General features: G+C 24.0%; 2 protein-coding genes across 2 annotated transcripts; one reads left to right on the top strand and one right to left on the bottom strand.

Moving 5' to 3' along the window:
• Positions 1-396: 396 nt before the first annotated feature.
• On the top strand, positions 397-22,188 carry PCHAS_0933500 (HECT-like E3 ubiquitin ligase, putative; the record flags this gene model as incomplete). The annotated part of the gene is made up of 1 exon (XM_730772.2): positions 397-22,188. One exon carries the CDS (start codon positions 397-399, stop codon positions 22,186-22,188), a length of 21,792 nt encoding a protein of 7,263 aa, XP_735865.2.
• A 551-nt stretch (positions 22,189-22,739) lies between these two features.
• Positions 22,740-25,310, bottom strand: PCHAS_0933400 (conserved Plasmodium protein, unknown function; the record flags this gene model as incomplete). Its single annotated transcript, XM_732902.2, has 1 exon — positions 22,740-25,310. One exon carries the CDS (start codon positions 25,308-25,310, stop codon positions 22,740-22,742), a length of 2,571 nt encoding a protein of 856 aa, XP_737995.2.
• Between the last annotated feature and the right edge of the window lie 123 nt (positions 25,311-25,433).

Genomic DNA, 25,433 nt, shown 5'->3' with positions numbered 1-25,433 from the left:
CAAATTAAAGCTCAATCACTTTTTATTACATTTTTAAACATTTATGCTTACATACACATGCTCGTATTTTTTTTGAGAGGAATGTTTCTGTGTGAATCCTCGCGTTTCATATTTATATAATATACATACATATATCATCATCGTAAATACATGTTATGCATTTTTCATATACTACTTATTCAATCCGTCCATTAATAGTATAGTACTCGTTTTGTCGTTTTAATAGCTTACAAAATATTACATATATTTAGTGCATTGTTTGCGACCCTCTTGTAATACTATTTTTAAGGACGTGGCCATGCATTAATTTGTAACTTCCTATAATATATCGAAGATTTATTTCATCCACTTTAAGCATTTAACTTGTTTTATTTTTTTCTAAATTATGAGTAAACAATGAAAATCCAACTTCCCAAAGATGACAATTATATTTTGATGCTTGACAAAATTAGTAAGGAAGAAAAATTTTTTATACACATTTTATCAACATGTAGTAATGAAGCTCTACTAAATCACTTAGTCCCATTTGTTGAATGGGTATGGGTTAAATCAGATTTGATTGCATGGGCCCCAGTATTAAATAGGTTTGATGATTTGTTACAAAAATATATCCTTCACAATAAGCTAAACAAAAAGGAAGAGAATACTACTAACCAAGAGGCGAATAATGTAAATGTAGAAAATGGAAATATCGATACAAACGCAACGTGTCTAGATAATTCATTTATACCATCAGATGAGTTAGTAGAAGAAATTTTAAGATTTACTTATTGTATATTAGATAATTGTCTCAACAAATCGAAATATAATTCTTTAGACCATTTATTAGCATTATTATGGTGTTTTAATCCCAAGATATCAATTTTATCAGCTGAAATTTTGAATATATATTATTTATTTATAAAAAAAACTAAAAAAAATGAAAATAAAATAAACGAAATAATAAGCTCCTTATCAGCATTAATAAATATACCAATCCCAAACTTCTTACATCCATATATAAACATAGATATTGGTAATATAAATGATAACAATTATATATCAGGAATAATATTATATTATTTACACGATTTTAATGATAAAAAATATATGAACAATATTTATTCTAAAATAGAAAATAAACAACTTTTAGATTTAATAAATTATAAAGAAATAGATTTAAATAAAATTACACTAAATATCGATGACAATGAGATTAATTTTACATCTATATTTCCAAGCCAAGTTAGTTACAACAATTCCAAAGATGTACTTCAAAATGCTTATAACCAAATAGTGAATAAATATAACATTAATGAAAAAAAAAAATTCGATTTAAGACATAAGTTAAGAATATATATAGGATTAATATGCCCAAAATATAGAAAACAAATATTTAATCTTAGATATTTAATTATTTGTGGATCCTTATCAATTAATTCGATACTATATACACAAATTATTCCTGGTAATAACATTTTCATACAAGAAATATTATATATATTAAAATACCATAAATATATTAACAATAAAACATTATCTATTATATTTGATTTATTAACAACTGCTATTGAATCACATATACATTATAAAGTAGTTTCAGACATACTGGGTCTAAGATTACATAGTGGTTTATTTATTAGTGTTCTTAAATATTATCTTAATTATTTCCTTTCACCATATGTTATACAAAAAAATATATGTCCCTTATATATTATGAATGAAAGCGAACAAGAAGTATACAGTATAAATCATATTAATCAGCTATATATAAATAAAACTCAAAATTATATAAATACTAATCCACAGTCACAAAATAATTATCTTTTCCAAAACAATCAATCACCTCAAATAAATATTTATGAATCAGGGGCAGGAAATTTATCTAATAATAATTTAAGAGATCCTATAGAACCATATAATGAATCTCCTGAAAATGGTATGTCATCTTCAATTTTATCAAATTTAAATTCTTCTGATTTATCAATTATATCCCCATCAAGATCCTTTATAAATAGAGAAGGCGAATCTTTTCTAGAAAATAATAATGCTTTACAAAATCCAAGCCAGTTAGTCAACACACACAATCATGAAACGTTTAACGTAACAGACCAAGCCCAATCACAATTAAATACTAACCAAGTTGAAAACAGTGAAATGATAATTAGTAATAATATAAATGATATTTTCAATCCAAATAATGAACAAAACGCATCTCATATTTCAGCTAACAATGAAAATGAAGAAGTTGATGAAACTAATTTTGAAAATTATATAAGCGAAGATGTAATAATAGATAATATAAAAAAATGTAAAACACATGGAGAAAATGAATTTATAAAGGTTACAAAACAATATTTCAAAGATTATAAAAAACAAAAAAAAAAAATATCAATGATGTTACAATTATTAACTTTATATCATACATGTATAATGGAACCATGTCCTATTTTAACAATAGCTCAACAAAATACTTTGAAGTCATTTCCTTTATATTTACAAGATAGTTATACAGTTAATTTACCTATAGTACATTTATTACTAAGGATAATGGAAACATTATTAGACTTTACACCCAATTTTTATTTTACTGAAAAGAACGAAGATGAATTATATAAAGTATTATTATACCGTTTTCAATATGAAATTTTTATGATATCAGATTCTTATTATCATATGAATAAAAATGATATGTTAAAATATTATTTTACTCCATGTTGTTATGAAAAGTATGATCAAACATTTATTGAAACAGAAGAAGATGCAGATAAATATATACAGAACAAACTCATTAACCAATATAATAATAATCCTATAATAAATGAAAATAACAATCACGACTTAGTAAATAGCAATATACAACCATTTATCAGCTCTAGTAATAATATAGGAATTGAGATTCCCTCCAAAAGTGAAGATCCCTCTCAATCGGAAGTAAAAAATGATGATAGCATATTTTCTATAAATAATTCAAGCTTAAGAAATATTTTTGAAAAATACGATATTAATATGGAAACATCAGAAGAAATAATATTAAATAGATTTACATTCTGGATGAAATTACATATATATAATGAAAGAATCAAAATTACAAAAATAATTATAAAGGCTTTAAATTTGGCTTTAAAAGGATATTCCCCAACAGATACATTAATTGATATATTTACTAATAATTATATATCAGTAAAAATAATTAAATATATATTAAAATATCCATATAAATTTGGTTTATGTATATATGGATATATATTAGGATTTATATATGAACATATTTATGAAGATCCAACAATATTATCTACTTTACTAAAAGAGGGAATATTAAATGCTATGTTAAATAGTATAAATGAAAATAATTTTAAAAATGAAACAGTTTTAATTTATGTGCCATCATTATTATCCCTTATGTTTATACATAGTATTGGAAAATCTGCTATGAAAAAATTGGGGTACAGTCCTATATATAATTTATTTTATTTTGTAATAAAAAAAGATTATTTTTTTTATGATCGATTTGGTGATATAGCAGTTTCAATTGGAAATATTGCGAACGAGTTAGAAAATTATGGATTTACGATGAAAGATTTTGTAACTTTCCATATTATGTTATTAAAAGAATTATATTTTGAAGGTATAAATTTAGGATACTGGAAATGTATAGACTATAATTATTTAGAAAAACATGTTGAGCAATTTTTAAAAAAATCAAATGACATAAAATTAAATGATTTAAACATAGATAAATATAAACATCGTAAAGATAATTTCTTTTTCGATAGATTATCAATTGTTTGTAGATGCATTTTATCATATATGAAAGGCTCATGGGTAAAAGCATTTATTAAATTAAACGGATTAAAAATATTAATGTCTTTTACTAATATTATTAGCCTCCCTCCTAATTATTTAAGTATTTTTGAATACCATCCTATCTATTCATTCATTTTAAAGATATATCTATACACATCATTTAAAAATATGTGCAACCAGTTCTTATACCCCCTATACAATTATACTAACTTTTTACAATATGCTCAATATATTAATATAATTTTTAAGGGTGAACTTTGTTTTGATTTAGGAGAAAATATAGTTGTTGTCAAGCAGTCTGAAATTAAAAAATTTGAAAATAACAATATTAACATTAATGATGCAAACCCAGAATTCCATTTTAATAAATCGCAAAACCATGATTTATCACAAACCAGTTTTATTTCTGGACCCTTTATCGATAGAAACAAAATGATCTTACATTGTGTTACTCATTTGTTTAACATATTATATTTTTTGATTGCTGCATATGCAGATACAAAAGGGCTATATTGTAATGAAGATAAATTATATGAAACTACAGAATTGTCAAATAGAAAAGTTTTAGAAATATTTTCAGATATACTTATAACTATAGAAAGTGTATATGATTTTTATTTTAATTTATATTTTTATCAAACAAACGATTTATCAAATAATATTTGTTTACAATCAAAAGATAAAGTATCTATACATGAACATATAAAAAGGAAACTTCGAATAAATCAAAATAAATCAGACTATTTGTTATATAACTTATTCTGCTCAACTCGTTCATTATTTTGCTATTCAGTAAATAATAATGCTTATGAATTAAATAATAATCAAATTAAAACACATCTAATATATGACATGGATCAAAATGATTATAAATTAACAGATCATTTAAAATTGTTAGAAAATGATGATAATGTTTATAAAGCTATTTATAAATATACATTTTCTCAAGTCTTATTAGAGTTTAATTCATTTAATCATAAAAATTGTAAAACCCCTTCAGAAATTGTTGCACACAAGAAGAAAGAAAAATCGAAATTTAAAAAATATTTCCCTTCCTTCTACAATTCAGAAAGTAAAATTAAGAAAAATAATACAAACAGTGATTCTAATATTTTGCCTACTCATAATGGTACTCTCAACGATTTAGAAAATAATCAACATTCTGAAAATAAAAAATTGAGTCAGGAAGATATTTTTAAAATATATTACGCATGCATGAATCAGTCTAAACACGCCAATACAAATGAGAATGAAAAAAATGGTGTAAAACAAAAAAGTGAAAAATATAATGATTACTATATCAATGATGAAAATGTTAATATGCATACTAGCTATCCTTATCAATCAAAATATGTTATGTGTGAATCCTTAAAATCTTTGCTTGTAATTATTAAGAATTTCTTTGTTATGTTAAATGTATTATGTCATTCAAAACAAGCCAAATTAAAAAGTAATTCCAGTTATATATACTATAATATAATTCAGCAAAAACATTTACTATGTATTATTCGATGTTTAACCAAATGTATGTTGAATGTACCTTTGGTTTCTAAGCCTATTCATGAAAATACTTGTATTGGTTCAAACTCTCTATATAATATATTATCTGATCATATAACATTAGAAAAAATGAATTATTTAGATAACAATTGTAGTAGCGAGTGCACTAACTTTTTTACTGAGGATATTTATGCAGATGGGTCGGAAAGTGCCTTAAAAAATAGCGGAACAAACTTTCAAAACAATACAAATAATAAACAAAATTTTAATATCTATGATTATTCTTACACACCATATATTAATGTTCATACTCAAAAAATTGATCCCTTTTATCCAGAATGTTTTTATATGGAAGATATATTATTTAAAAAATATAACCTCAATTTTTTTGGAACTAAAGTTGTGCCAAATAAAGATTATATGAACACAGAGGGGGGAAATACCAAGATAAATCCAAATGTGAATAATTATGAAAACTGTAATTATAATAATGACACCAATTTCATATCACACCAAAATCAGTTCGAGTACAATCACAACATCATAGATCAAACAACAAAAAGTAACTCCAATTATAAATTAAGTGACTATAATAAAGTCTACATATGCACAATTACATCCGATTCTTACAATGGTAACTCTATGCCTAATGTTTCATTTAACGATATAGATAATATGAACAACATGAACAGTCAAAACAATAGTAACCAATTTGCTAGAGGAACAGGAATTGCCATTAGCTCAATCAATGGTTGTAGAAAAACCCCAATTTTTAATGACAATAACAATTATGATATAAATAATAATAAACGATCGGGTAATAATATAAATAACCATAATGATTATAAAAATTGGTCAAATGAAAATCAAATGGAAAAAGTCAAAATAAATATAAATAGTTATACACCTATAAAAACAGTTAAATATATTTCAGAATTAATAAATACATTACATAAATTATTATCAGATAGTAAATTAGAGTTTGTTAGTTATTTTTACTTTTTAGATTTATTATATAAAGTTGGAACATTTGATTTTATTTTCAATATGTTTAACTATTTAATGAGTGTATATATATCTTTACTAGCTATATATTTTAAAAAAATGAAAAATGAAAAAAATTCAAATTTTTATTCCAATTTTACAAGCTATATACCTATACATATAAGTAAAAATTATACTTGTACTAATACGTATTTTGTAAGATATGTAATAAGATTAATGCAATATTTTGCAAAATCAGATATAAATACAATCAAAATATATATGGAAATAACTATAAAAAGTATAAATACATTTTTAGACTTTTTTATGAACATAATAAGTATTGGAAAGTTTAATGTAATCTTCTTTACTTCAAAAATGTTACACCCCTTTACAAAATTAAATCGAACATATGGAAAACCCAACAATAAACATGAAAAAAAAATAAATACCCAAGATAATGAAGACAATGCTGATGATAATCAAAATCCTCACTCTTATTCAAATGCAAAAATAAAAATAAATGGATCTAGAGATTTTGTTACTACAACAGATGGAAATGGCGAAAAAAATTCTTCGACTCAAAATAAAAATAGCACACGATTTGCCAATAATAAACAAAATTATAAAAATAAAAAAGACGATGAAAATGTTAGAAAGGAAGATGAAAGTAACAAAAAAGATGATGAAGGTGATAAATATTTTACTTATAATAATCATTTTTCATTTACCTTAGATTATTTGGATGTAATTAATACAATCAGATCAGTGAAATGTGATATAACAAATAATATCTTTATGTGGTTAACATATATTAACAGTACTAGTGTAAAAATAAATAATCTAGGAAAAAATAATATATATATAAATTTTAATAACAATATTATTTTTGGATTTTTAAAAATTATACTAAAATTTATCTATCATTCTATTGATACGGAACCTAAACTTTTAGAATTTTGGGGAAAGGAACAAATGAAAGATAAAAAATTTACAGGAAATAAAGAAAAAGACAAAGAGATGTATAATTATCCTAATATTGATATATTACAAGAACTAAAATTAATGGGCTTTGATGAAAAAAATATTTATGATTCATTAAATTGTTCAGGAACAACTGATTTATATTCTACACTAAACTATTTAGATAAAACACGAGAAAAAGATAATCCCTTTTCTCTAAAAACAGAAAAAGGGGATCCATCATCTCATGCAAATAAAGAAAATAAAATATCATTCTATTATGGATCGGATGAAAATAGCAGTGATGAAAATTCTACAAATCATAATAGAAGTAGACGAAATAATCGAGCCGAAGATGCATTTAGGTTAAACTCATTTATTGACAATATGCAATCACTATCAGAAAATAATGCAGCTATAAATCGTGTAGAAAATAACAACATAGAAGGCTTTGATAAAGATGCTGAAAAAGTTACAGAAACAGATAATGGAAAAAAACATAAGAAACAAAACGAACAAGATAATAATATGCTTTATAAAGAAGATAAATATGTTTTAGGAAAATATCCTTTTATGTATGAAATATTAAAAGAAGCAAAAGAAAAAGGAAAACATGCAAGACTACATTATTTTGAAACTATTATGGATCCATACAATAAAAAAAATATGATTTTTTATTTACAATATTATTTAAAATTGTTAAAAAAGAAAATATTCCTTTCATATAATGAAAATAATATAATTAAAAAGTTTTGGAACGACGAAAAATATTTAATACTTAAACAGTACATATATAAATACATATTTAATATGCTTATAAATATAATGATCACAATTCCATATAATGAATTATCATTTATGAATCTATATCTAAGTTTTCTAGTCATAGACATTGATAAAAAATCAGTTAAATTATTTTTAGATCAATATAAAAAAACAATACATGATAAAAATAGTAATAAAAGTAGAATATTTAATCATCAAGATGTTAAAATTATTATTTTATATTATTTTATTGAAAATATTTCAAAAAAAATTAAAATGCTAAAAAATGATGAATCATTTCCCTTCGAGCCTTTTTACCATTGTAACCATTTATTTATGTACTTTAATAAGAAGAAAAATAAAACGGAAAAAAAAAGTGAAAAAGCAAAGAAAGGTACAACAAATCAAACACAAAACCCTCTTAATAATATGACCCACTCAAATAGCAATGAAAGCAATCTTAACACTTCTCTAAATAATCCTACAAATAATATAGACATTACTAATACTGCAAATGAAGACAGAAATGAAAATAATCCAGCCAATAATCGTCCCGAAAATTATCAACATGGCGATTATGACACAAGCAATCATAGTGATGATAATATGGCAGAATCGAACTTACAAAATAATAAAATCAATAATCAGCAGCAAATTAATACTACTACCAATTCAGCAGATTCAAATAAACAAACTAATGATGTGAAATCTTCATTATATGGAATGAAATATATCAAAGGGGATATAAATATAATATATGAATCACAAAGAGATATGGAAATATATTCTTACCATTTCTGTTTGTACATGTTATATTTTACTCTTTTTAATATTATCAATAAATATAGTCTAGCCAAAAATATTATTCTACATATAGATAGGAATATAATAGATTACTGTATTTTTTTTATACAAAAATTTAATATATCCTATTTAAAAAGTGTCGAAAATAGTGTTAATCACTTTTTAACAGAACAAAATGAATTATCAAATATGCTTCAAAAAAAAACAGGTGGCAATTCACAAATGTTAATAAATAATGATACTCTAAATGTCAATAATACAGAAATATGCACAAATTGTGATAATAATCTAGCCAAAAATAATAAAAAAAAAAGAAAATACAATAAAATGCATACATGTGGTCAACCTGATGAAAACACAAATTGTACTGGATGTGGTAAACAAATCAATAACACTATTACTAATACTATCTTAAATATGAATGAGCATGGACAAGAAAACATTTCTCACGATCTAACACATGCTAGTGAATATATCAACAATAGCCAAGTAATAAGTGACATGAAAAATGAAAGTAATGTATTAAATTATGGCGAACAAATAAACCAACCAAATGAAACGAACAGCTTTGAAGATAAAAAAATAAATATAATGTATAATAAAGGACTAGTTGTAAATCAATCTATAAAAACAAATAACATGTTAATACCATATTGGAATTTTCTCGATGTAGATAATTCCGAATATAATCAAAAAGCTGCTATTAATAATTCATCATTAGAAAATGAAGAAAATAAATTTATTTCATTATATTCCAAACCACCATGTTTTTACACACCTTTATTTATGTGCTTATATAAAATAATTATTAACTATTCATTATACAATTTTAATGACAAAAATAAAAAAATATTTAAAAAAAAAAAAGAAGACAATTTAAATGAAGATAAATCATTTTATTCAACAAATATAGGAACAGATGACACTACTCTTAAAACAGAAAAAAATTCTATGATACATAAAGATAACTTACCTTTTACTAAAACTGAAAAAATAAACATTTTGAATGATAAAAGAAATTCAAATAATAATCTAATATTTGATATGGCATTAACTTTATCAAACCAGATCAATGCAAATAATAATGGCATCAATCTTTCTCAAAAAATGAATATGGAAAATATAAGATTTATATCTTCAGAAAAACAACATAATATTATAAAAATATGTATCGATACCTTACATTTCTTTAAAGGTTATAATTCACAACTTTGCTTGAGCATTTTACAAATTATCGAATATTTAACGACTACTTATAATAATGTTGTATTTTTACTATCCTATCGACCACCAAATGTGTATAAACATTTTAGAGAAGTTTTTGAAATTGAAGAAAGGAAGAAAGCCAAGTTGGCATATAATACTAGCTTTACAAATAGTAGTAATACTAATAATTGTTTTGAAAAAATAAATAAATCGGAAAATGATATAAAAAATAACACAGAATACGGTTTAACAGATATTCATAAAATAGACCAATTAAAAAAAGAAAAAACTATTGAGAACGAAAACGAAAATAGTGGCAACAACATTTCAGAACTTGATATCAATGAGTTAATATTACAAAACATGTGTCAAAGCAGTTTAGGAATTCTTCTAACAATATCGAAACATGCAAAATTTAAAGATATGCTTATTATACTTATAAATATATTAATTCAATGTTTTACAGACAATTATGTAATAATGAATAAAATTGAATATAGCTTGAAATCGTATTTCTTATGTCATGGAATACCAGTTAAATGTTTTATGAAAAAAAACGATTTAAAATCGATAAAGAATAATGATTTTATAAATGCATTAGGAGTATCATTAAGCGAATTAAATGAAGCTTTATATCCATTTATATTTAAAAACCCTCAATTATATGAAGAAATATTAAGTAGTTTATGTTTCTTTCCAAATTTAAAATATGTTAAAGATCCAAAAAAAGATAAATATGAAGATATTATGAATACATCAACTAATGTTTCCTATGACCCAAGTATTTTAATAAATTCTGATTTTGATTCTGGCAAAATTCTTCATGAAAAAAATTCAAATATAGATTATATTAATAATAATGAAGTTGAGAATTTACTTGATAAAAGTTGTAAAAATCAATATTATTTAAATTGTTTGCCAATACCAGAAAATATTAAATCTATTTATATGTTATCGGACATAGCTAATAGTACAAAATGCTTAAAAAAATATTATATGAAAAATAATTTTTATAATTTTTATATATTAGCTACATTGATAGATTTCCTAAACCTGTTCACTATTATTCAAAGTAAAACAAGAGTAACAAAATTAAATGAAAAAGATCAAAGACTTAAGTTTAATCAGAAATTAATGGAAATATATGGAAATGATGTTGATTTTGATAATGAGTTGGATTATAAAGTTATGTATCCATTTGCCTTAACTGCTGATAATTTACTTTTTATTATTAATTTAATTTTCAAAACATTTAAACATTTAATAGTTTATTTAATTAAAATGCCACCATTTAACCAAAAAATTATTAAAACGTTTATTCACCCAGATAATAGTCCTATCAATAAAGGAGATAATTTATACACTACTGACAATACAGCTTTCAATAATGGAATTGAAAAATCAGGTCACATGGGTAATATGAATAATAGCGGATCTAAAGATAATAAAACGTGTCCGATTAACCAAAATAATACTAATTTATTCTTCACAAAAAATAAAAATGTAAGTACTACATCCAATATGAATAACATGGGCAATAATATGATAGCGAAAAAAAGTATTTACGACACCAAAACAGAAACAGAAATAACAAAACCAGATTCTATAAACTCATATAAAGAAATATCTGAATATTATTTACAAAATTATATGCAACTATTTTCTATTTTTGATGCATCTAAATTAAGTTTTAGAAGTTGCCTATTCCCCTTTTTAACGGATAACACAAATATAGCAGATATTAATAAACAATCTAGTAATTCTAAAAATAGTATAAATAATTCAGATCAAGCAAATAGTTATAATAATATAGCTTTTACACCATTTTTAATATTTTTATTTAAAAGAATTTTACCTCAATTTATTTGTATGAGCAATCCAATTATATATAGTCCCTATTCATTTAGCAATTTTGAAAAAAAATTCACAAACAATATAGATGTTTACTATGCATCAATAAATAATAATGAATCTAAAAATATGGCATATATAAAACATATATTTAATTTTGTTCAATTAATTTTTGATATTCATAATTCGAATTATGATATTCATAAAAAAGTAGTACTCGAAATTGTCCACTTATTAAAAATATATTCTAATTTTCAAAAAAAAAAAGATATCATTAATAACAGTGCATTCACAACAGTAATGACTGTTTTCTCAAATGCTATAAGTTCATTGCTTTTTAAATTAATCAATGAAGATCAAAATGTGAAAATTGAAAAAAACTCAATAGTAGTTGAAGATAAACAAATATTAAAAAATACAAAGAACTTATCAAAACTTTTAGATTCTCTTGTAAAGATCGAAAAAAATGTAAAAGCTAATAATGACAATGATGATGATAAACCTTATCAAAATGGAAAAAGAAGCAGTATTGGAAGCATCAAAAAATTTGTCGCCAAAAATAGTGCAGGAAATAAAAAGGGAACTAGCGAAAATATAGATGATAATAAAGAAGAGGAAGAAACAGAAAAGGTGTTTGCATATAGTAAAGAACAATTGGTACTATTTAGAAATTCATTATGTAATTTGTTAAATAAATTAGATTATGGAAAAGATGATTTTGTAAATACAGCAACATCTATTATACGATCTTTATCTGTTTTGACATCATCATCAATTATGGGACATCCTATTAAAAGCCCAAATATAAACTCTCATATGATAAAATTGAATAAAATAAATAATGCTCAAAAAAAGAAAAATAATAATAAAATAAAAAGAAATAAAAGACGAAAAAATATATCCTCTTCTACATTTTTAAATCCATCATATATTAGATTTAGATCAGATTCAAGTAATGAAAATTCAGATTCTTCAGATATTTCTTATTCAGAAGGCTCAGATGCATCTCATGAAGAGAATTTTATATTTGGAGATGAGGACGATGAAGACGATAGTAATAATGATGATGATATCCAATACGAATATGAAGAAGAAATGGATGATGATTATATAGATGAAGATGATGAAATAGATATAGACAATGAAGAAGAAGATACTGAAGAAGATGAAGAAGATGATAATAATCATGCCCATGGTAGAAATGAAGATATATTTAATGAAGGAAATTATTATGATCAAGAAGTTGGAATTAGTAATAACAGAATAAATGATAATACAGCTCATGACGATGATAGTGAAAGTCATAGCATGGATGAAAATAATTTCGATGACGATGATGATGATGATGACGACGAAATTGACGACGATGAAATGGATGAAGATGATGATGACGAAATTGAAGTTATCGATGAAAATGATGACGATATAGAAGATGATGATGATGATGATGATGAAGATGATGACGACGACGATGACGATGATGAACTGGATATTGAGGATGTTGATATAGATGACGAAGAGGATGATGATGAAGATGAAGGGGAAGAAAATAGTCATGAGCACGATGATGATGATAATAATAATAGAGGTTTACATGTACATGCTTATTTAGTACAAGATAGTAATATAATAGATGAAGATCAAATATATGATAATTCTAATAATTTATTATTACCTCATGAAGTAGATGAAAATGAAGAAAATCTATCAAACATGGGCGATAATAATAATAATATAGTATCTCGATTAAATTTAAATTCAGATTCTAGTCATGATATAGATGATGAACAAAGTGCTCATAGAATAAGAGAAATCGATGAAACGGAAGATGAGACAGAAGATGATGATGAAGAAGACGATGAAGAAGACGATGAAGAGGATGATGAAGATGATGATGAAGAGGATGATGATATTGATAATGATGATGAAGTAGACGATGATGAGGAAGAGGAAGAAATTGATGAAGAAGATGTTGAAGGAAATAATTGTACCTTTAGTATTAATCAAAATGATGATAATGGTATATCAAATAATAATAATATAGATTCAATTGATAATGAAATACATGTAGATAATTCATTATTAAATTGTAATGAAAATCAGCATCAAATTTTAGATATACTATTAGAAGAAGACGGAGCTTATAACATTAATGATGATATAGATGAATATAATGATGATTATATTGATGATTGTGAACAAAATAATAGAAAGCAAAGCATTATTCCTTCGGGTTTTGGTGAATCGGTTAGAAATCTAAAAAATGATGAAAGAGATATAAAAACGGAATATCCAAGCATGTCCAATAATCATATAAACTCTTTAAACACTACACTAGATCAAGCACAATATGAGGATACTTCAAAAGCTAACATTTTTACAAATTTAGTACAAACTGATAAAATAAATATTAATAATCAAAACACTGATCATAATGCAACTAAAATGGAGATAGGAAATGATAATAATAATGTAAACCAAAATACCTTATTCAATTCTATCAACAATAATGCGATCATTAATAATTACACAAATCTAACAAGCGAAAGTAACATAAATAATAATACCCAATTAAAGGAAGAAAATGATGGAAGCAATAATAAAATAAACACAGGTGCATATTTATCTGTGGAAAATGATGGTAACGTCGTATCGAATTGTGATGAAAATAAAATAAATGATGAGGAAGACATTATTGATGTAGTACCAAAAACACACGATAATTCATCAAATAATAATAATCTTAATAATGAATATGATATTAATTTAATCGATTTATATTATCATTTTTACAATTATAATAATAGAGATATTAACACAATGCTAAGTGAAAATAATAGTATAATGTATTTGAATGAAACTGGAAGAATACATTCAACGTGTGAAAAAAATACAAATAATTTAATTACTACAGAAAATCAACAAAATGAAGTTGTTTCAACTGATAATGTTCCTAATCCATCATCTCTTAGTGAAATGCCTGTATCTGAAAACATAATAGAGCGCAGAAACATGAATATTAATAATAATATTCCAAGCCGAATGAACAATTCACCAATCAACAGTACAAATATACTTAGCCTAATGAATCAGCTTTGCTCTAACCTATTAACTATTAATAGAAGACGATCTGATCCGATAAATAGTGCTATAGCCACAACTTTACATTTACCAGATGGAGTGAGAAATAATAACAGCATAAGTAATACCAATAGATTTGATATAAGTACAAATATAATTAATGGAAATAATGGGTCAAATCAAAACGGATTAACTTATTATCATATCAATTATGATAGAATGAATAACATGATGACACAAACCCCTTTTAATAATATATCAAATAATAGACAAAATATAAACAATACCAATACAAACAATAATTATATGAATAATACTAATAACAATCTAAGAAATTTATATAACAATATTAGAAATTATAATATAAGTGATAATAATTTAGCTTCTATTAGAAACTTAAATTATTCGAACATGCGCAATTTTAGAAACATTCCATGTATTGAAGATGAGACTCCAATTAGTGACAACAATGATATGGAAAGATATGGTTCTAATATTTCACAAGCTAACGAAATTGATGAAAATGCTAGAATTAATGGTGATGCTATTAGAACTATCCCAATAACTGAACCCACAGATGCAGAAGACCAATTAGAAAATACCTCCCCTACTAATAATATCGATTCAAATCAATCTGAAAACAACGTGAACAAAAATAAAAATGAAAAGAATGCATCTGATATTGATGACAATGGAAAAAATTATAAAGACGATAAAAAAGAAGACCCAAATAATAAGGATTCTAAAAAAGGCGAAAAATTTACTTTAATCGATTCAATTTTAGATAATGACAAAAAATTAAAAAGTGATATCTGTAATATAATGTATAACAGATTATGCAAATCCGTTCCAAAAGTTAACATTAATTTGCCATTTGATAATTTAGTAGAGGAAAAAAATAAAATTATAGACAAAATTAATAAGTGTATAGAAGAAAAAAAGAAAAAGAAAAATGAACTTCCAATAGATATTAAAAAAAGCATACTAAATGATGAAGAATCAGCTAAAGTTGATGATGCAAAATCAGCCATAAAACTTGAAAGCGATCCTAATGGCAATCTTATTGAAAATGCTACGAACTCACAAACCGAGGCACCACTCAATACGGCTATCAATAATGTCAATGAAATAGAGAATCAAACAAAAAAACAACTAAACGACGAATCGCAAATCAACCAAGATAATATTAATGAATCATCAATTAGAAATATATTCGATAATCTAGACGACTTAGAGCATCCAGAAGACCTGCGTACACCATTTCTTATAGACTCCCAACCAAACAACGAAAATACTCCAAACACAAATGGCTTTAATAATTCTAATATGAATGAAAATGATGCATATGGAGAAGTCACACCAGAAGATGAAGAAGAAGACCCAGAGGATTATAAAAATATAAATTATGATGAACTATTTGATAGAATGCTAAAAATTGAATCGATATTTATAATTTGCTGCTCTTTAGGAATAAATGAAAAACAATTTTTTGAAATTCTAAATGTTGATAGGGCATTTCTTGTTGAACTCCCAACTAATTTGATAGAAGAAATCATATTTCAACATTTGAAAAATATAACTTTAAATAAAATAATTGAAAAGGAGCAAGAGAATATAAATAACGCCAAAAAAATATCAATAAAAACATATAAAAAATATCTAAAGTATAAAGAATTTATCAAATCACAAGAACAATCTTCCAATGTATTAGCAGAAAACGAATCTAACGATGTGGCGGCTACCCAAGATGAAACCAGCAATACTTTACCACCAACTGGTGAAGCAAATAATGAACCAAATAAAGAGCATGATGAAAATGTACGAATATATAATAGTATCAAAAAAAGCTATCTCGATGGATTACCTTCAAGTGTTAGATCAGAAATTAAAAAAAGAATTATCGGAAATAAAGGACAAAGAGCAGATTCTCAAGATGAAACAAATATAGCTTTTATAGAATCATTAACTTCAGATTTAAGGAGAGATGTTTTATCCTCAGCAAGTTTGAGATTTATAAGAACATTGACAGAAGAAATGATTGAAGAATCTAGAAATTTAAGATTTTCAGCATTGAATAATAGATATCCTAACATTTTAACCACAACTAATCGATCAGGAAACGTCAGCCAAACTAATGAAAATAGTGATGCTCACGCTCATGTGCAATCTAGCAATGGTAATGCAGAAAATAACGACAATGTTGAAAATAATGAAAATGAAGAAAATAATGAAAACAACGAGCATAGCGAAAATAGCGATAATGATGAAAATGATGAAGGTACTATAATTCCTATAGAAAATGTAAGCAATGTATTAAGCAGAGATGAAAATGATGGAGTGGTTATTATAAATGGTGATCAAAACGAAGTAGATGAAAATGATGGCGATGAAAATGATGGGGATGATAATGATGGAGATACTATTGTCATAAATGATATGAGAAATATGCCTATCTCTAGTAGATTAAGTAGAAGAGAAAATTTACAGGGTAGACTAACAAGCTCGGTTTTCATAAATGCACCTTCAAATTTAAACAGTCATGCAAATAATAATTTTAATGGCGTAAATGCCATAAATAGTATAATAATTAGCAGTAATGATAGAAGCCCAAGAAACAATCGAAATATGTTTTTCCCAGGGAATAGAAATAATTTAAGCGGTAGACGAAGATTCAATATTCCAATAAGAAATTCTTTACCAAATATAAATAGAAATAATTTTATCAGAATAACTTATAATGATAATAATAATCCAATTATTATGATAAATACAGGTCATGAAAATTATGATAGTATAGCAGTTTCTAGATTTCTTGATAACTTTTTAGGTTCAAGATCATCGGATATATCTATTCCGGGTATGGGCTTAGGAGGAAATAATACTATTAGAGGAAATTTTATGGCTATCCCAAATTCAATGAATGTAAATGATAATAATGATATAAATAATAATGCAAATAATGATAACAATAGAGGTGGTAACAATAATAATGAAATACACAGAATAACAAATGCAAATATAACAAATAATGGAAATAATTTTAACTTTAACTATGGTGATAGCACTAATATTAATCAACCCAGACAATTAAGAAGAAATGATAATAGAGCAAATAACAATAATACTAATAATGTTGATCATAATTATCACATAATGGGTGATGATAAATTATTAGAAAAAGAAGATAATGCTTCTCTGAGCAAATATTTAAAAAACTTATTCCCATCAAATAATAATAAACTAAATGCTGACAAAGAAAATGATACTGCTTTATATGTATGCTTAGAAGAACCTGTTCCTTCTCAAGCTTTAATTGATATATGTAGATTATTATTTTTAAAAAAAGAAATAAATAAAAAAATAATGTTTACACTATTTTGTAATTTAATATGTTCTTATCAAAAAACAAAATTATATACACTTCAATTATTTATGAATATATTATGGTCTGCATCTATAGATTTACATGGAAAATCAGATTCTCCAAATTATATGGCACTATCAAATATAATTAATTTCCCACCAAAAATGTTATATCAAAATGTAAATAAAAAAACATTAGGATTATTTTCAGATAATTATTTTACTACATCTTATATATCAGCAGAAAGAGTTTTAGAGCAAGTTCAATCCTTGCTTATAACTATTCCACATATTACATCATTTTTCTCTATGGAATTAATACATCCTGCTTTGTTTATACCCAAAGAAGTTGAGCAAAAAATGAAAAAGAAAAAACAAAAAGCAAATGATGGGAAAAGGGGAAGTATTGATGGATGTAGATCATTTTTAGATGAACTGGAAAGGAAAAGAGATAAATTAGAGTTAGATCAATTTGAAGATACAGAAGATATTCGATTAAATGAATATAACGAAAATAATAAATTTGATAATGTATCAAATAAAAATAATGAACAAAAAGAACACGAAAATATTCCCGATGATGAAACAGCTATATTAGAATATGAATTGAAAAGGAAGCGTCCCAAAATGGAAACATCCAAAACTGTTAGCACAATATCTACAAATAATAATAAAAATGATATTATAAATTTTGACAAATTAAACAATGATTATCCTATAAATATATTATTTAAATTATTAGATTCTTCTTTATATTTGACTTCGAAAAAATTAATAAGCCATTTATTATCTGTTATATATAACATTTTAATTAATTCTTCAAAAAAAGAATATGCATATGCAAACTTTACAAAATGGGTATATGCAGAAAATCTACAATATATAATTAACAATGCAGAAGAACTCATACAAAATGATAATACAGATGGTAACATAAATGGCTCCGAAATAATAGCTAGCAATACAAATGGAAAAAATGAAAACGATGATAGTAATATAAAGGATAATCAAAACAATGAAGATGATAATGAAGCAAATGGTTCTACATCATCGAATAAGGACAAAAAAGAAAAAGAGAAAAATACCAACTTAAATGAATTTTATCATAATAATAATACAGCATCAAAAATTAATAAAGAACTATTATTAAATATAAAAAATATAAAACCAAATGAATTTGAAAAAAATGATTATACATTAAAGCCATATTATTTATTAGAAGTTATATCAATAAATGCAATATCCAATTTAAGTAAATTAATATGTAACTATAAAACAAACTTTTTATGGATAAATAGTAATAATAATTTAGAACAAGTACATAAACAAGATATTTCATTATTAATACAAATTGCTGTCATATTTTTTTCACATTATAAATTAAAACGATTAATTATACAAACCTTAAAATATCATACACATATATTAATAAAAAGAATAATATATGATTTAAATAAGATTGTACACTCTATTAATAATAAAACATTCAATTTATATTCAATTGATCATTCCGACAGTTTAGAACAAAAGCTAATTGCATTGTACAGGGTAATTACAATATTGTTTAATGCACCTTCTGTAATTGACAGTTTAACGACCAAAAAACAAAAAAAAAATATTCCAAAACCTACTAGTGAAAATGAAAACTCTAAAATGGACAATCCAACAGATTCCAATTCTCAAAATAATAACCAAACATCCAACAATGAAACTTCTAATATTGCAAATGATAACGTTGAAATTAATAATGCAACCTCGGAATCAAATAAAAACAAACTCGAAAATGATGACATTACTAATGAGAATGAAAATAATAAAATAAATGAAGAATCGAAATTTGATATATGTGCCGATTTTTTCCTTTCAATTAATATCGATTTATTATGGGAAGAATTTAATAAAACAATGCAGGTTATAAACAATTCGTTGATTGACAAAAATTATAAATTTAAATGTAATAATGAAACACAATTGATAAATAATAATAACAAAGCAAAGAATGAAAATATCGAAGCTACTGAAATAAACAATAATATAGATCCTCAAAATAACAATTTTAACCATCCTGATAAGAATACATTTTTTCTTAATAATTTGGATAGCAATATAACAAAGCATGAGCAAAATAATAGCTCAGCTTTATTTGATTCAAGTTCTCAAAATCGTTCTAATAATGCTACACAAAATGAAGGAGTAGAAAATTCGGAAAGAAATGGCAATGATCAAAATGGTGAACAAGAGGATGAAAAGAAAAAAGAAAATAGTGATGAGCCACCTCCAACTATATTAAACTATTTATTACCTTTGATGGAAGCATATTTATTTATAGAAGAAGTTATACTTGTTTCTCAATATAAATTACGAAAATTTAAAGATTTAGAAAAAAAAGTAGCTAACCTAAATATCGAAAGCATAAAAATAAATGAAAAATTAGCTTATGAAGATTATCCATTTTATATAAGTATATATAATAAAAAGAACGTGAAACAAAATGAATACCATATGAACGAATTCGAAATGTTTAAAGAAAATAACTATGAAGAAGAAAATGATCAAGATGAAAATAATGAATATATACAAATAAAACTTGAAGATCAAGGTCAAATAAGTAGTAGGCATAAAAAATTGATACAATTTGTATATATAAATAGAAGAGTTATTAACAGTTTGATAAAACAAACACCCATATTATTACATCATAACTTCAAATCATTAATAAAATTAACTTCATCATGTATAAACTTTGAAAATAAAAGATTATATTTACGAAAAAAATTAAAATATTTAAAATCAGGAGCTAGAAGTGAGCCAATAAAATTAAATATAAGAAGAGAAAAGGTATTTACTGATTCATATTATCAATTAAGAAATAAATCAGGCAATGATTTAAAGGGTAAATTAGTAGTTACATTTAAAAATGAAGAAGGTGTAGATGCAGGAGGATTAACAAGAGAATGGTATTCAATTTTAGCCAAAGAAATATTTAATCCAAATTATGCCTTATTTTGTAGAGAAGGAGAAAAATGTGAATTTAATCATCCAAACCCCTTATCATATATTAATCCTGATCATTTACATTTTTTTAAATTTGTTGGAAAATTTATTGCTAAAGCTATATATGATGGGCAAGTTATTGATGCTTATTTTTGTAGATCTTTTTATAAACATATGCTTGGAAGAAAAATATTACCAGCAGATGCTGAATCAGTTGATCCTGAATTTTATAAAAGCTTAATACAAATATCACAATATAAATTAGAAGATTTAAATTTAGAAATTAATTTTAGTACTGAAATAGATGAATTTGGTAAAACGAAAATTATAGATCTAATACCTAATGGAAGAAATATACCTGTAACAGATGAAAATAAACATAAATATATCGAACTATTATGTGAACTAAAAGTTACAAATAGTATTAAAGAACAATTAGAAGCATTTATGGATGGTTTCAAAGAATTAATACAACCTAAACTTATATCTATATTTGATGATAAAGAATTAGAACTATTAATTAGTGGTATACCAACTATAGATTTAAATGATTTAAAAGAAAATGTTGAATATCATAATTACACACCTAATTCTATTCAAATTATTTGGCTATGGGAAGTATTAGAAGAATTTGATGAAAATAAAAAAGCATCATTTTTGCAATTTGTTACTGGAACAAGTAGAGTACCTTTAGGAGGATTTAAAAATCTAATGGGTATGAGAGGAGAACAAAAAATGATTATATATAAAGCATATGGTGAAGATAGATTGCCAACTGCCCATACTTGTTTTAATCAACTTGATTTACCAGAATACTCTTCCAAAGAATGTCTAAGAAGTAAATTAATAAGAGCCATTATGGAAGGAAAAGAGGGTTTCGGATTTATTTAAACAACTCGAATGTTCTATCCATATACATATGTATTTTATTTAAATTATTATCAAACTATACAATATATATATTACAATTTTTATTATTTAAAAATATTTCTAAATATATTTATTTTTATTTCTTTCATATTATTAATATATATACACATAAATTAAGTTATATATTTTTTCCTACATGATAATAATCATTACTTTTGTATAGAAAAAGACAAATTTCAAATAAACTTAAAATAAAATTTATAAATTAAAATTAATTAAAAAAAATATATTGGCTTTGAGAAGCCAGCCTGAACATTTTTCAAGGCACACATATATCCACGTATTATTAAAAAAATGTCAAACAAATATATTAAATTATGCACAAAAAAATTAATAAAAATTAATGAAAATTAAACTGTTTAGTTGTAGCAGCTTTCAAATAAGCACACCGTACAACACTATGCACGTCTGTAAAAAATATATATGCAGTTACTATTCATATCGTAAGATATAATCTTTTGCTTTTTTAAAAAAAACATATTCGTCTTATTTTCATACATTTCTGCATATTTCTAATAAGCATCCAATTGCTTCCTATAATTTTTAACTTGAACATGATCTTTAATTTCACCATTTATGTATACACATCTTCTTAAGTTAAGTGAAAAAATCATACAATTTTTATTTTTAAAAATTTGTTTAAATGTTTTTAAACAATGATATAAATTTGAAAATTTATCAAAATGTAGAATTATTGTTCTTCCATTATTATTAATATTTAATGTTTTTTCTTTTAACTTTTTATTTTTATTTTGATAAAAATCGGAAAATGTTTCAAAAACTTTTTCCTTTTCTTCAACACCATCATTACCATTTATAGGAATTTTCAATTCAATAATATTCTCGTCTTTAAATTTTAAAAAATTCTTTTCTGATATTTCGTATATATGCTCATAAATATCAAAATTGTTACTATTACATATATTATAAATATCATCACTGCTTTCAATTTTTATATCGCTATTTCGTAGGAGAAACTCGCACTTTGTTTTTCTCATGTCTTCATTTTTGGCGTTTTTTTCGCTTTTTTCTTCATTCGTTTTTAATAACCCTCCTAATGTTTTACTTAAATTATTCTTTAACCCTAGAAGACCCATAAATTTGTTGTCATTCTGATCAGGCACATTAACACTATTTAAGCTATAAGCAGTGTCTCTTTGCTTATTATTCATATCAATTTTACACACAGACGCATTTAATAAAATGTATAAAATGTTATATATATGTAAATGAAATGGTAAATGTGTTATTATCATAATATTTTTATTTACACATTTATCAACATATATTAATTTTTTATAACAAAAAATTCCAAAGATTCTTAAAAAATCACTAGTTGCTAAATTTACTGATTCTTTATCATAAAATTCTATTATTGCATAAAGTTGCGTATAATTATTAACATTGTTATTCACAGTATTTGATGATTGTGTATTTTTGTTTCGTCCTGCTTTTTTTTTCTTTTCTTTTTTATTTTCACAATTTAATAAATTATTTTCTGCATTTTTATCATCATTTTTCACATTTGGACTTTTATTCGCATGCTCTGAAATAGCTTGTTCATTCAATAAATTCATATCAATTGTTTTAAGTCGGTCGTTAAAAAATTCTATATTTTTTATTTCACCACAAAAAGAAAAAGTTTCTTTAAGTTCTTCCCTTAACAAGTCATAATTTATTATTGGTAAATTATAAGCAATAATAAAATTATTTTCATTAATATTTTGGCTTCCATCATTATCATTAAACTTAACATCAATATCATATACAATTTTATTATTATAGTTATTCTCATTATTTTTATGTTTAGTATTATAATTATTGTCTTTTCGTTTTTGGGTGTTGTTGTTTCCGTTTTCCAAATTGGCTGACTCGTTTTCTATTCCCATATTACCTTCATTATCTTTATAATTACTTATTATTTGATCATAATAAAATGTATTATTAATATCTTCTTCCTTTAAAATGTCTGATGATTGAATAAATAAACAAGTTAGTACATCTTTATATTCTTTTGGACATATTTCATAAAAGGATTCGAAAAATTTTATTTTTCTTTGATCTGTTTTTTTTGTTAACTTATTATAATTTTTAATTATTTTCTTCACTTTTTTAATATCCGAATTTGAAAATTTATCATATATTTCATATAAAAAATTATTATATGCTAAAATATTTCCAAACATTAATACTGATTTATTTTCACTAACAAATCTTTCTATATCTTCGATTTTATCCAATTTATTTATTATTATATTATTTTTTACACCTATTTCTTGATATTCTTTAAAATATTTTTCTTTAATAGTATTTTTATCTAATATAGGTGGAGCAAACTCATTTATATCGATTTTTTTTTTTTTTTTTTCAACTATTTCCTTTTTTGGCTTTGGCTTCTCCACTTTATCATTTTTTATTTTTTTTGTTTTCTTATTCTTAACCTTTTCATCAAGTATCTTATTTTCATTTTTTTCTACACTATCCTTTTCATTTATCTTAACTTTCTTTTCCTTCGTACCTTTCTTTGATTTATTAGCATTCTTGTGACTCTTTTTTTCAGTAGTTCCATTTTCCTCTTTCTTTTTACTATTCTTTTCTTTTGCTTTTTTATTTCCGTTTTTTTCTCTCGTCTTTGTATTAGTACAGCTTTTGGGTTTGTTCGAAACTTTACATTTTATATCCCCCACAGTATTATGGAAAATGTCTTTATCTTCATCATACTTATTTTCCTTACACCCATTAATATTAATTGGGTCTTCTAATATATTCTCTTTTGTATTATTCTCATTTACGCTCTTTAATTCACTTAGGTTGGTATATCTTCTTGTATATTTTTTTTTCAAATATGTGATGTCTCGATTTTTATCATACTTATAAAGGGTATTATAATAAGTATAGGGGATATTATTATTATATAACTTAAAATTTTGAAAACTATTCGAACAAAAAAAACATTTATTTTTGAATTTATTAACAAAATTCCTGTTCAATTTAACATAATTTATATTGTAAAGACTCTTAAACGAAGACGAATTTGTAACATAAGATAATAAAAACTTATCAAAATTTTTTTTTTTTTTCATTATTTTATTTTTACATAATTCATATTTATATGTATGAAAAAATAATTATTTCAGTCCCCTTATCAAAAAAAAAATATATTTATTTTTTCCTTTTACAAGTTTTTTCATTGGATTTTATTTGCC

Source organism: Plasmodium chabaudi (genome assembly GCF_900002335.3).
Source record: "Plasmodium chabaudi chabaudi strain AS genome assembly, chromosome: 9".
Taxonomy (NCBI): domain Eukaryota; phylum Apicomplexa; class Aconoidasida; order Haemosporida; family Plasmodiidae; genus Plasmodium; species Plasmodium chabaudi.
This window is presented reverse-complemented; position numbering and strand designations above follow the sequence as displayed.